The following is a 13,052-nucleotide window of genomic DNA, read 5'->3' on the forward strand; positions in this document are numbered from 1 at the left end:
AAATAATAAAATTAACATGGAACAAAACATAAAATAAAAGTAAAATAAAATCTACAGACATATTACAGACATTTACAACAAAGACATATCATATCATAAAATATTTACATATACTGTAGACAGATGGAGCATTCTCTCTCTCTGTGTTATTATTATTGAGAGACAGGCTCACTGTCTGTTCCTCAGGCTGGGACAGGAGATCACACACTGTATTATTATTATTGAGAGACAGGCTCACTGTTCCTCAGGCTGGGACAGGAGATCACACACTGTATTATTATTATTGAGAGACAGGCTCACTGTCTGTTCCTCAGGCTGGGACAGGAGATCACACACTGTATTATTATTATCGAGAGACATGCTTACTGTCTGTTCCTCAGGCTGGGACAGGAGATCACACACTGTATTATTATTGAGAAAGAGGCTCAATGTTCCTCAAACTGGGACAGGAGATCACACACTGTATTATTATTATTGAGAGACAGGCTCACTGTCTGTTCCTCAGGCTGGGACAGGAGATCACACACTGTATTATTATTATTGAGAGACAGGCTCACTGTCTGTTCCTCAGGCTGTGACAGGAGATCACACACTGTATTATTATTATTGAGAGACAGGCTCACTGTTCCTCAGGCTGGGACAGGAGATCACACACTGTATTATTATTATTGAGAGACAGGCTCACTGTTCCTCAGGCTGGGACAGGAGATCACACACTGTATTATTATTATTGAGAGACAGGCTCACTGTTCCTCAGGCTGTGATGGGAAATCACACGCTGTACTGTGCCTGATGGTTTCCTGCTGTCTTACTGCCTGTGATCTGTGTGCGCGCCCTGTGTAGATCAGCCCGTCAGATGGGAAAATCCTGCACTTTGGCAGGGTCAAGAACTGTGAGGTGGAGCAGGTGAAGGGGGTCACCTACTCACTGGAGACTTTCTTGGGGCCACACACATGGGGCGACGGCCTGCCTCCGAACCGCAGTGAGTACCCCGAATCCTTCTCTTCTCTCTTGCATTGTGGGCCAGTGTACCTCCCTGTATTACTGGACCTCTGCTGTGTTGCGTGAGGAATCCCCTAAGCACTGGGGTCATGTGAAAACAGCTTCTGATCTGTGTACATGTCTGACGTGGCGTGACGTGTGTTTCTGCCTGTCCAGATGAGGAAGACTCCAGCTCCTTCCAGGATGTCCTGGTGACGAAGGAGGGTAACCAGCTGTATCACTGTGTCATTTACCTGGCGCCAGGTGACTACCACTGTTTCCACTCGCCCACTGACTGGAGGGTGGCACATCGACGGCACTTTCCAGGTGAGGAAGCTTTCCTTATGCATGTCCTACAGCACACCTGTCCGCTTGTCCACAACTTGCCTCTACCTTTCCTGCACCTCCCCTGTCCCTGTCCTACAGCACATCTATCCCGCACCTCCCCTGTCCCTGTCCTACAGCACACCTGTCCCTGTCCTACAGCACATCTATCCCGCACCTCCCCTGTCCCTGTCCTACAGCACACCTGTCCCTGTCCTACAGCACACCTGTCCCTGTCCTACAGCACATCTATCCCGCACCTCCCCTGTCCCTGTCCTACAGCACACCTGTCCCTGTCCTACAGCACATCTATCCCGCACCTCCCCTGTCCCTGTCCTACAGCACACCTGTCCCTGTCCTACAGCACACCTGTCCCTGTCCTACAGCACACCTGTCCCTGTCCTACAGCACATCTATCCCGCACCTCCCCTGTCCCTGTCCTACAGCACACCTGTCCCTGTCCTACAGCACACCTGTCCTACCTGAGAGGCTCACACACAGTCTGCTCTTCCTGCTGACCATATTAAGAGCGCGTTTAGCTGCTTACCTCAGCTGAGCCCTAATCCCCCTTGGCGCAACCTTGGCTCTGCGCGGGCCGGGTCTCTGCAGGGCCGTGGGGACAGACGGGGAGGGGTGCTCGGTCAGGCTGGCCAGACGCCCTGCAGACCAGCTACGGGCTCGGACTCTTGTCCCGGGGGGAAGAAATGAAACGAGCAGTAGCTGAATTTTCCTGGAAGGAAAGGACCTAAATAACAAACTCTCCCAGCAGAGATCAGACAGGAACGTTTTTCTGTCGTCCCCCCCACCCCCAGGCTCCCTGATGTCCGTCAACCCTGGAGTGGCTCGCTGGATCAAGGAGCTGTTCTGCCACAACGAGCGGGTGGTCCTGAGTGGGGAGTGGACCCACGGCTTCTTCTCTCTCACGGCCGTGGGCGCCACCAACGTGGGCTCCATCCGCATCTACTTCGACAAGGTGAGACCCCGCTGTACCCCGACACCCCTCCCGCTGCCGGTGTGAGCTTCACACGTCCCAGCACCTGGAGGCTCCCGCGCGGGTGAGCTCTGGGGACCCCTGTCCTGCTCTCCTCTCCCGCCCGTGATCTCGGCTCCAGAGTCGGAGCGCTTATTTAACTTCATAAGAAGATTAATCGCAACGGGTTTGACTGCTTTCGGCTCTGAAACCTGCTGGCCATGGCCTTTTCACTTTTGCGTTTTGCAAGTTCCAAACCTCTGGAATATTTGCAGGTTTTATTTTTCCACGCTGTAAAGCAGCTTGTTAGTCCAGTCAAGGCTTCCTTTCGGTCACTAGCCTGCAGAGGGGGCGCATCGCTGACTGAGCGCGGGCAGGGCTGGGGTGGCGGTTCTCTGGTCACCCCTCTCTGGCTCTTGACGATCACATCGGGGGAGTCGGAGATCGAGGGAGTCCCAGTTTTGTGTATTTGTGCGACGTCTCCTTGGAGGACCTCCATGCTGATACTATCAGCAGTTCTTCTGTAGCGCCCCCTGTGTTTGTGAACAGAATAAAAACCGGAACTGGACACCGAGTTGAAAAGAGTATGTAATTAAGAGAGAAGAGATAAGATCACTTTATTGGCCAGATACAATTTCTTTCATTAGGAATTTGTCTTTTCGCAGACCCCAGCTTGCTCTCCAAGAGACACACAGACAGGGAGAGAAGCTGGGGGTCAGAGTGCAGGATCAGCCATTGTACAGCGCCCCTGGAGCAGGTGGGGTGAAGGGCCTTGCTCAGGGGCCCAAAGGAGTAGGATTCCTCTGCCAGCCGCGGGATTCGAACCAGCAACCTTCCAGGGACGCTGTATAAATGGATGAGCAGGCACAGATCCTTAGCCACAGAGCCACTGCACCGCCCAATTAAAAGTACTAAAAGAAATGCAGCCGGAGCGCAGGGTTAACAGCGTCCTGCTCTGTCCTCTCTCTCCTGGGCTTGGCAGTGTGGGTGATGGGAGGGGAGGACACAGAGGAGCTTGCCAGCTCCCCCTGCAGGTCTGCAGTGGTTAAGGCACCACCTACCTCCTGCAGGCGCTTTAAAGATTTCTGCCTCTGCTCCCCTGTTTTGGGCAGTTCTGGGTGTGCAGTGGAGGCTGAGAAGAGGTTGTAAGTGTGGGGCTGTGCAGACGCAGCCCTGTCTCCTGGCTGGCAGTCCTGTGGGAGGGGACGGCACACGGAGTCACTGCCGTTCCTGCTGAATACGAGCATTTTCCTCTGCGTGTTCCTCTCCACCTCCTCCCCGTTCACTCCCTCTCTCTCCTGTTCCCCTGTGCAGGACTTGCACACCAACAGCCCGCGCTACAGCAAGGGCTCCTTCAACGACTTCAGCTACGTGTCCAACAACAACAGGGAGGGGGTCTACATGCGCAAGGGGGAGCACCTGGGCGAGTTCAACCTGGGCTCCACCATCGTCCTGCTGTTCGAGGCCCCCAAGGACTTCACCTTCAGCCTGAAGGCGGGGCAGAAGATTCGCTTCGGCGAGGCCCTGGGCACCATGTGAGCGAGAGAGACTCCGGCGCAGGGCCACGCCTGGACCCGGGACCGTGGCGCGCGGTCCCGGACACGCTGCGCGCTCCAGTCCAGACAGACCCGCGCGCACGCGCACACGGCCGGCCCCCCTCCCTCTCTCTCCTCCCTCGAACGCGCGCTCGTATAAAAACGAGGGCGTCCGCGAGCCGCCGGAGGTTTGGACTGGCGAAGCCGTGCGCCGAGCGTCGGCCCTCGCCGGTACAGCAGAGGCGGCTACAGACGCAGAAACAGGAGAGCAGGGTCAGACGCACACGGCGGGGCCCAGCGTCCTGTGTTTACTTCCGCCAAGCTCCCGCCTGCCTCTCGAGTTCCATTGAACTGATGGAAGGGCGGCTGTACGAACGCTGTCCGCAGACACCCGTCCTACAGCGCTCTTCTGAGCTGTGGGAGTGACCTCTGCTCTGCAGGAGTGACCACCCCTCTGGCCTGGGGGAGTAACCGACCGCTCCTGCACTGTGGAAGTGACCTCTGGGCTGCAGGAGTGACCACCCCTCTGGCCTGGGGGAGTAACCGACCGCTCCTGCACTGTGGGAGTGACCTCTGGGCTGCAGGAGTGACCACCCCTCTGGCCTGGGGGAGTAACCGACCGCTCCTGCACTGTGGGAGTGACCTCTGGGCTGCAGGAGTGACCACCCCTCTGGCCTGGGGGAGTAACCGACCGCTCCTGCACTGTGGGAGTGACCTCTGGGCTGGGGGAGTAACCGACCGCTCCTGCACTGTGGAAGTGACCGCTCCGCCCCACTGCATGAGTGACCACCGGCTGGTGCTTCCTCGTTCTGCGGCCGTTCCTCCCCCTGACCGTCCGCGCTCGTCCGCTGTCCTGCGGCCCGTCCCTGTCGCCAGGGCCAGCCCCCCTGGTGAGAGGGAGAAGAGGTGCTCGGCTGTGAGCAAACTGTACGTGCTGCACCTCACGCGTGCGAACAGATGACTGTTCTCCTGTTCGTGAGCGCGTGCCCTGGCAGCAGTTCAACACGTGGAGGAACTGGGGGATGTTTCAGCGCTTGCCCTGTAAGTGCAAGATACTGTCGCTGGGGTTCTCAAGAAGATCAGTGTTGTTTAAACCGAGCAAGAGTCACAGTTGAAAGCCAAGAAATGTTTAAAAGCAGGAAAGGCTGATGTGTTGTGGGTGTAAATGAATGGGTGATGTAGCAGTGGAGGGTGGAGGCTGGAGACTCTAGGTGCTGGTGCTTTTTAGGATTCCCCAGTAGTGCCAAAATTAAAATTGCTGTTGTTTGCCACCAGTTCCTTGTACCTTTGTGTTGGAAGGACGATACTCCACTGTGAAGATGCGTCAAGTACGATCGCTGCCGATGCAGGGTCTGGGTTGGGTTTCAGAGGAGTCTCGCCTGCAGGGAGTCCTGAGCCGTTACTCCACCCTGGCAGCGCGCTGGGGAAACCAGGGAACTCTGACCCCAACCTGAACCCGAGTCTGAGCCGCCTCTGGCAGGTCATGGGCTGGGGGGGTCGCTGATTTCACTGAGGGGCCTGTGACGCTGAGAATTCTCTAGGCTGAGTAGCTCCGGTCCGTTAAGGATAAAAAAACACATCCCGACTTTAGATTTAGTTGCACAGTATTTTTATATGTACTATGTAAAATACTTGAAACATGGTCTCATTCAACACTGTGTACATGTCAAAGGTTTTCAAAAATTAAAACATTAAATTTTGCCTATTCGTAATAAACAGAAGGGTTGGTGAGTTTTTTTGGCCGAAGCCTTTCAAGGGGTCCAGGTGTGGGCCGGGGCGGAGTACAGCGCAGCAGGCTCACTGCAGCAGCTCCAGGATTGGCCACTCTTCCTTCTGGAAACACACCCCCTGGCCCTCTTGTCCATTTTGTCCACAGTCCACAGCTGCCACCCTTCACACTCTTTCTGCAGCATCAAGCTGCCCTCATCACCTGCAAACAGGTTTCCCACAGCGCGTGCATCCACATCCACAACCTCATAGCCATCGGCTCGGCCATACTCCCACTCTCACCCACCCCCACACTCTTCTTCCGGTCCCCCAGAAGGCACCACACTCGTCCAGCCATCTCCCTCCTTACAGCGGGGGTCAGGAGGACAGGTTTCAGGGAACAGGTCAGAGCAGAGGGGCTCCAAGAGGCTGCCGGTACCCCCCAGTTCTCCTGTCCCGACCACGCCCTCACTGTGACCTTTCACGGGCTTCATAATCATCGCCAGACTGGCTCCACACCCCGTCCTCCCCATTAGTAAAACAGAAAGTTTTCAGGATTAAGATGTGTGTTGTGCTGTGAAATGGAGTAGTAGCAGCAATGGGTACACACAACCTGTAATTGGTGTTTTTAACACGGAACTGACAGCAGTTGATCATTGTTCTCTTGAATGCAGTTCACTTTTTCTGCTGAGACTTGCGTGATTACGCTACTGTTTCACAGCCCAACCATAACAGAATACAGCCCCACCCAGCTCACGACAGAGCTGTCGAGCAGCAGCAGCAGATAGAGCAGTTCGTTCAGCGTGCAGCTGGCTGATGTTGCAGACAGGACTAGGAGAACTGTGGAAACTTAGGAAGGAAAGCTCAGCGGTCTGAGAGAGGAAGGTGTTTGCGTGACCTGCAGGGGTCTGTCTCCATGTATCATCTCCTGTGGCCTGTGAGGATAGCTCCTACTGAAACTCAGGGTCAAGGTGTTGGGAGTTATTTTTTATTTTTTTGTCCACAAGAAACTGCTCTGCACCTGTTCAAGGTAAAAACTGTTGGCAGGTCCATCCAGCTCTCTCTCACTCTCTCACCCCTGTGCGAGAAACAGAGCTGCTTGTGTTTGAGGACAACGGCTGAGCCCGTGTCTGTGCCATTGTCTCCTCACGATTCCTTCCCTTTTCACTGACCAGGGCTTGCAGAACTGTAACAGTTCACAATTACAGAGAGCTACAGTCCCAACAGCAAAAACACATTTATTATATTTACTTTGCAAAAATAAGTTAGACACAGCCATTCCGTCTATACAGCATCATGAGTTCCTGCTGTGCCACTGGGCTGGGAAACTGGGACGCAGCTCTGGGCAACGCGCCTACACTGCAGGGGCACCTCTGCCAAGACCTCCCGGAAAACAACCCGGGGCAGAGGATGGGCGACCCTCGGCACATCGAAATGAGCATAGAGGCGCTGGAGCCGCAGGGGCCCTGTGGGAAACGGCTCGGGTCAGGCAGGCCGGCGGCACAGAGCTGCTCCGGCGGGATCAGTGGCGGCTCTGAGCGGCGTCAGTCTGGCAGCAGGCCGGCAATCTCGCGGATTCGCGCCGCGTGCTGCACCATCGCCGGCTGCCCCTCCTTCAGCTGCGCGGACAGCGCTCTCATCTTCCGCTCCAGCTACAGCGAGAGAGCGACACAGGGAGGGAGAATGAGCTTGTGCTTCCAGCTGTCCAGATGTCTGAAGCGGCGGCAGACGGCTGCGCTGCGCTCACGGCCTCACCTCCGCCAGTTCCTGCCGCGCCTCCCCGGCGCAGTCCGGCGTCTCCCCGTCTCTCTCGCTGTCCTCCAGCCAGGCTCCGAGCGCTGCAGCCTGCCTGCGCCACGCCCTGCCCGCGCGAGAAAACTGGAGTCGTGGGAAGAGTAACGACTGAAAAACAAGCCCCCTTCCCCCCGAAGAAGATCCGCTCCTAGCCAGCTTTCTCCCTGTTTTCGACTGTCTGCAAACGGTACCCTGGGGAAACTGATCAACATACCCTTTGCTATTCAAACTGGACGCCATTACCTTGCACACACATCAACTGTTCCACGAATGGTGTTTTTTTACGCTTCTTAAGACAGACGCACCGATCTGAGAACATGCACTCGAAATATTTGCCCTTAGTGCCGTCTGGTTCGGTTCACAGAAACAGATGCCGGTTGTTCCCACTGGAAAAAGTCTAGTGCTGCCAGACCTGGGCATTCTGTCACTGTGCTGGCTCAGGGCCTTTCCTATGGGACTGGGCGTCTTGTTCACCCTTTATTATCGAGGCTGAAGAGGCACAGCAGACTCCCCTTGCGCTAAGAGAGTTATTGGGCAGTCGGTGTCACAGTACAGAGTTTCACACCCTGGCCTGCGTGCTGGAGACAGGAGATCTCCTTCACTTACAGTCCAGGGGCAGGAAAGAGCCGAAGGGGAGGACAGAGGAGTCAGGGGTGAAGAAAACACCACAGCAGGCTCTTACTTGAGCTTTAGCTTGTTGTCGTGGAAACGCTGCATTTCCTGACGGATCTGCAAGAGTTCGGCCGTCAGTAAGGCACGGAGTGGCTCCTTCGGGGATCCCCGATCCTGTCTCCTCTGGTCTCCTCCCCACTCCTCTTCGTCATCGTCGTCAGAGGCTGCTGCTGAGAGAGACGGCACACTGTCTGGATACAGGCCCAACACAGACCCACTCTGACCCAGTGTGCAGACCTGACACAGACCCACTCTGACCCGACACAGACCCACTCTGAGCCAGTGCGCAGGCCCGACACAGACCCGACAGACCCGACACAGACCCACTCTGACCCGACACAGACCCACTCTGACCCGGCGTGCAGGCCCGACACAGACCCACTCTGACCCGACACAGACCCACTCTGACCCGGCGTGCAGGCCCGACACAGACCCACTCTGACCCGACGGGCAGGTGTGGAGCTACCTGTCTTTCTTGGGGTCCGAGTGCCAGCGAAGGCAGCAGGGGAGAACAGCAGGAGGTCCTGGGGGTCCCTGTGGGGACGGTGTGGGGCCCCGGTCTGCAGGGCAGCGGGGGGCGTATGGTACCAGGCCGCTGGCTCCTCACGGCTCCTCGGCAGCTGGACAACATGAAGCAGAGAGAGGGACTGGTGAGGGAGGCGGGACAGCAGCTCCACCACTTCCTGTCTAGCTGGGCCCAGCCTGGACCCTGCCTGGGACCAGTCCAGCCCGGTCCAGTCCATAGTCTGGAATCTACAGCAAGACACGCTGTGAAACGTTGAGGAGGTTTTTTCATATTAAAAAGTGAAACTAAGAATGGTTACAGGCAAGAAGAGGCCATCCAGCCCATGTAACTCTTGTGCTAGTGAGTTTCCGATTGATCCAAGGAACTTGTCCAGCCTTTATCAGAAAGAAGCTTCAAGCACATGGAAGCTATCTTGTTCCAGACTCCTACCACCCTCTGTGTAAAGAACAGAAGCCGTACTGTAGGAGTGACACACTGCCATACAACATGACACAGAAACACTCAGATTCTGTCTGTAAATGGCACAGACTGGCCTTGAGTGCTCTGCAGGGCCTGAAGCATACGCTCGGGCCAGCAGCTCATGGTTATGCACGGTGCTGTGAGAAAACGGCAGACCTAGAGTACAGCTCAGCTGCCCAGGGACAGTACTGGCGGCACCAGAGCTACAGTGCCACCTCAGCACGGAGGACGTTCAGGAGTCTTACCTTTGCTGTCTGGGTGTGACTCTTCACGCCCTGAGGCCCCATGAAAGAGGAGGGGGGCAGCAGTGGCTCCTGGGGGCACAGCGCCACCTCTGGGGGGGGTGCTGTCCACACCCCCAGCCCTGCAGGAGGACCTGGCTGTGGGGCAGATTGAGGGGGGATCCTGGTTTCCTGCTGCGCCCCCTGGTGGGCAGAGGGCTTGGACCGTGGTGGAGAGGGCAGAGGCTGTAGGGCGCAGGAACTGGAGCACAGGAGAGACTGAAATAAACTCAGGGTTCACCACTGGGGTAACAACTGGAACTGGAGCACAGAGGAGACTGAAATAAACTCAGGGTTCACCACTGGGGTAACAACTGGAACTGGAGCACAGAGGAGACTGAAATAAACTCAGGGTTCACCACTGGGGTAACAACTGGAACTGGAGCACAGAGGAGACTGAAATAAACTCAGGGTTCATTACTGGGGTAACAACTGAACTGTACGCGGGGCCCCCTCACAGTCTCCAGGGGCCCGTGTACCCCCTCGCACAAACTAGCGAAACTGTCATACTTTCAGTAACAGGGTTATGGAGAAGCAGCTGTCAGGCCGGCGCAATGCGTCTCTGTGCTCATCTTCACAGTGAGCGCGTGCTGTCTCTCCGAGCCGGGGTCACCTTACCTGCCCCTTGCAGGGAGACGGGGCCCTTCCCTGCCCGGCGCAGGGAGCAGGTAGTCTGGTCTGCGGGGCTGCAGTCGGGGCGCACGGACCGACGGCCTGCAGTCACAACACATGTCGTAGTTATTGCATCAGGAGTGGCACCCCGATGTACCCCAGCTCACCCCGGAGTCTCACTCACAGCAGGCTGGGTGTGCTCCCCGCTGTCGCGGGCATGGCGCCGTCCTGCAGCGCCGGGGTCCCGCAGCTCGCCCTGTTCCTGTCGGACAGCAGCCCCACGCCCACCTTCTCCCCGCCGGGGAGGTGAAAGGTCACGGCCTTCCTGCGTGGCTCAGGGTTCGAGGGTGGCGGCCTCTGCCCGCGTCCCCGGCTCAGCGCCCGGCGCTTCCACAGCATGGCACAGCGGCGGACCAGACGCTGCAGCCTGAGGGCCGACTGGGGGGACAGAGACACTGCGGTCACCTCCCCCACCTCCGGATCGTCTCCACCCCGGGCCTGGCCTGCCCTGAACACGTCTGACGCTGGTCCAGATGAATATACACAGAGCCTACAGAGAGTCTACACACCCTTTTCAAAGTAACATATGTTGCAGCCTAAGAGCCTGAAATCAAGAAGCAATAAATCGGAATCTGCTTTACCTTTATTTACACATTGTAACACACCAACTCACAGCTGGCAGCCCACTGAAGCTCCTGGAAGAGGTGTTAGTGGGGCCAGCAGGGGGCACTCACCCTGCAGTCTGTGTGGGTCCTAATGCCCCCGTATAGTGACGGGGACACTGTACTGTAAAACTGCGCTGTCCTTCGGATGAGACGTAAAACTGAGGTCCTGACTCTCTGTGGTCACTAAAAATCCCAGGGTGTTTCTTGAAAAGAGTAGGGGTGTTACCCCAGTGTCCTGGCTAAATTTCCCCCTGGCCTTTACCAATCATGGCCTCCTAATAATCCCCATCTCTGAACTGGCTTCATCCCTCTGCTCTCCTCCCCACTGAGAGCTGGTGTGTGGGGAGCGGGGCTGCACACTGGTGCTGGTAGTGGGATCCCCATCTGTAAAGAGCTGTCAGTGGAGAGTCCAGAAAAGAGCTATAGAAGTGTGAGGAATTATTACTATTACTACTCCTTCTCAGGGCTGTGGACACGTATCCAACCCACTTCCCTGGGTTTTTGCTTGCGATCCGTTTCCAGGGCGCCTGAGCCTCTGTTCTTCACCTGGGGTTGTGTGAGGGGAGGGCCTGTTCTGTCTGGTCAAACTCTGCTCATACCTGGGTCTGGTTCTGCTCGGCCAGCGCAGTCCGGAAGCGGGCCATGTCGGCGGTGTGGCGCAGGATGCGGACCACGCCCTCGCGCAGCAGCTCCTGCCGGTAGACCTCGACGGCACGGCCCAGCCGAGCGCTCTTCCTGCGCCGCTCCAGCACGAAGCCCCGCCAGGCGTCGAACACCTGCAACGGCCGCCGCACCGCCGCCGTGAGTCACGCGGAGAGAAGGCCGCGGATTCTCGGCGGTGTCGCAGGAGGGACAGGCGCGCTCACCTTGCCCTGCAGGGCGAAGGACCAGTGCCAGAGGGCCTCCACGGTCTGCTCCTCCTCCCCGCGCCGCGCCAGCAGCTGCGGAGTGCCAGAGAAACAGGTGAGCGGCTGTGCGGCGCTGGTGCCCACGCCCACCCGCCGGTCCCTCTGCACCCCTCGGAGCGCGACAGGCTCCGCACGGCACAGCACCCGGGACCCCTCACCTGCACAGTCCTCGCCCGCACCTCGGATATTCAACCGGTCAACACCGAGGACCTACAGCATGTCAGTAACGCACCGTACGACTCGGTCCTGAAGCGACTGGGTTACAGGTGCAGTTTAAGGGTGTCACGGACATTATGTGAATATTTACAGATGTACAGTTGCAAGAAAAAGCTTGTGAACCGTTTGGAATTGGAGGTGCCCTGCCCTGTAAAAAAGGCTTGGTTACTGACAGAGTCTGCTCTTCTCAAGAAAGAGCTGTTCATGTGAACCATGCCTTGATCAAAGAAATATCAGAGGACCTTAGAAGAATTGTAGAGATGCATAAAGCTGGAAAAGGCTACAAAAGCATTTTTAGAGGCCTGGGTGTTCATCAATCCACAGTAATGGAGGAAATTCAGGACTGTTGCTGCTCTCCCTAGGAGTGGGCGTCCTGCAGAGATCTCGGCATGAGCGCAGCGTGCAACGCTGAAGGAGGTGAAGAAGAACCCTGGGGTAACAGCAGAGGGCCTGCAGGAATCTCCTGAACTTGCCCAAGTCTCCCTTCGTGTGTCCACTGTCAGAAAAACACTGAACAAGAATGGTGTTAATGGAAGGACGCCACGGGGGAAACCACTGCTCTCCAAAACAAACACCGCTGCCCAACTCAAGCTTGCAAAGGACCACCTGGACTTTCCACAGCACTAATAATAATAATAATAATAATAATAAAAATAATAATAATAATTGCTTAAACTTCTATAGCGCTTTTCTGGACACTCCAATCCAAAGCACTTTACAGGTAATGGGGATCCCCTCCTGGATCCTGCAGCCCCACCTGGGTGATGCGACGGCAGCCATAGTGCGCCAGAACGCTCCCCACACACCAGCTCTCAGTGGGGAGGAGAGCAGAGTGATGAAGCCAGTTCAGAGATGGGGATTATTAGGAGGCCATGATTGGTAAGGGCCAATGGGAAATTTGGCCAGGACACCGGGGTTACACCCCTACTCTTTTTGAGAAACACCCTGGGATTTTTAATGATCACAGAGAGTCAGGAACCCGGTTTTACGTCTCATCCGAAGGACGGCGCCTGTTTACAGTGTAGTGTCCCCGTCACTATACTGGGGCACTAGGACCCACACAGACCGCAGGGTGAGCGCCCCCTGCTGGCCCCACTAACACCTCTTCCAGCAGCAGCCTTTGTTTTTCCCAGGAGGTCTCCCATCCAGGTACTGACCAAGCTCACACCTGCTGAGCTTCAGTGGGCTGCCAGTTCTGAGTTGTAGGGTGATATGGCTGCTGGCTATTAGAACACTACTAGAACAATGTTCTGTCGACAGATGAGACAAAAGCAGAAACGCACAACCCTGCTTGGAGGAAAAAAAAGCACTGCAGACCAACACCAAAACCTCATCCCCACTGTGAAGCATGGTGGAGGGAGCATCACGGTTTGGGGCTGCTTTGCTGCCTCAGGGCCTGGCC

The 13,052-nt window shown here is 56.4% G+C and overlaps 2 protein-coding genes across 12 annotated transcripts in view; one reads left to right on the plus strand and one right to left on the minus strand.

The window, feature by feature from the left end:
* The window catches only part of pisd (phosphatidylserine decarboxylase), a 30,016-nt gene extending 24,485 nt beyond the window's left edge, over window positions 1–5,531 (plus strand). For all 6 annotated transcript variants that reach the window (XM_069182054.1, XM_069182058.1, XM_069182057.1 and 3 more), the window contains 4 exons: window positions 844–982; window positions 1,159–1,308; window positions 2,118–2,278; window positions 3,590–5,531. In XM_069182054.1, coding sequence (XP_069038155.1) covers window positions 844–982; window positions 1,159–1,308; window positions 2,118–2,278; window positions 3,590–3,814 — 675 coding nt within the window. In that variant the 3' untranslated portion in view covers window positions 3,815–5,531. The remainder of the gene's footprint in view (window positions 1–843; window positions 983–1,158; window positions 1,309–2,117; window positions 2,279–3,589) is intronic.
* Window positions 5,532–6,738: 1,207 nt separating this feature from the next.
* sfi1 (SFI1 centrin binding protein) overlaps window positions 6,739–13,052 on the minus strand; it is a 38,093-nt gene continuing 31,779 nt past the window's right edge. For 4 of the 6 annotated variants that reach the window (XM_069182038.1, XM_069182036.1, XM_069182037.1 and 1 more), the window contains 9 exons: window positions 11,393–11,467; window positions 11,126–11,302; window positions 10,046–10,299; window positions 9,868–9,963; window positions 9,214–9,451; window positions 8,450–8,603; window positions 7,994–8,153; window positions 7,273–7,378; window positions 6,739–7,169 (listed from right to left, as the gene is read on the minus strand). In XM_069182038.1, the coding sequence (XP_069038139.1) occupies window positions 7,062–7,169; window positions 7,273–7,378; window positions 7,994–8,153; window positions 8,450–8,603; window positions 9,214–9,451; window positions 9,868–9,963; window positions 10,046–10,299; window positions 11,126–11,302; window positions 11,393–11,467 (1,368 nt within the window). In that variant the 3' untranslated portion in view covers window positions 6,739–7,061. The remainder of the gene's footprint in view (window positions 7,170–7,272; window positions 7,379–7,993; window positions 8,154–8,449; window positions 8,604–9,213; window positions 9,452–9,867; window positions 9,964–10,045; window positions 10,300–11,125; window positions 11,303–11,392; window positions 11,468–13,052) is intronic. The other 2 variants (XM_069182035.1, XM_069182034.1) reach the window with 2 other exon arrangements.

The sequence above is a fragment of the Lepisosteus oculatus genome, chromosome 22 (assembly GCF_040954835.1).
Source record: "Lepisosteus oculatus isolate fLepOcu1 chromosome 22, fLepOcu1.hap2, whole genome shotgun sequence".
In the NCBI taxonomy this organism is placed as follows: Eukaryota; Metazoa; Chordata; class Actinopteri; order Semionotiformes; family Lepisosteidae; genus Lepisosteus; species Lepisosteus oculatus.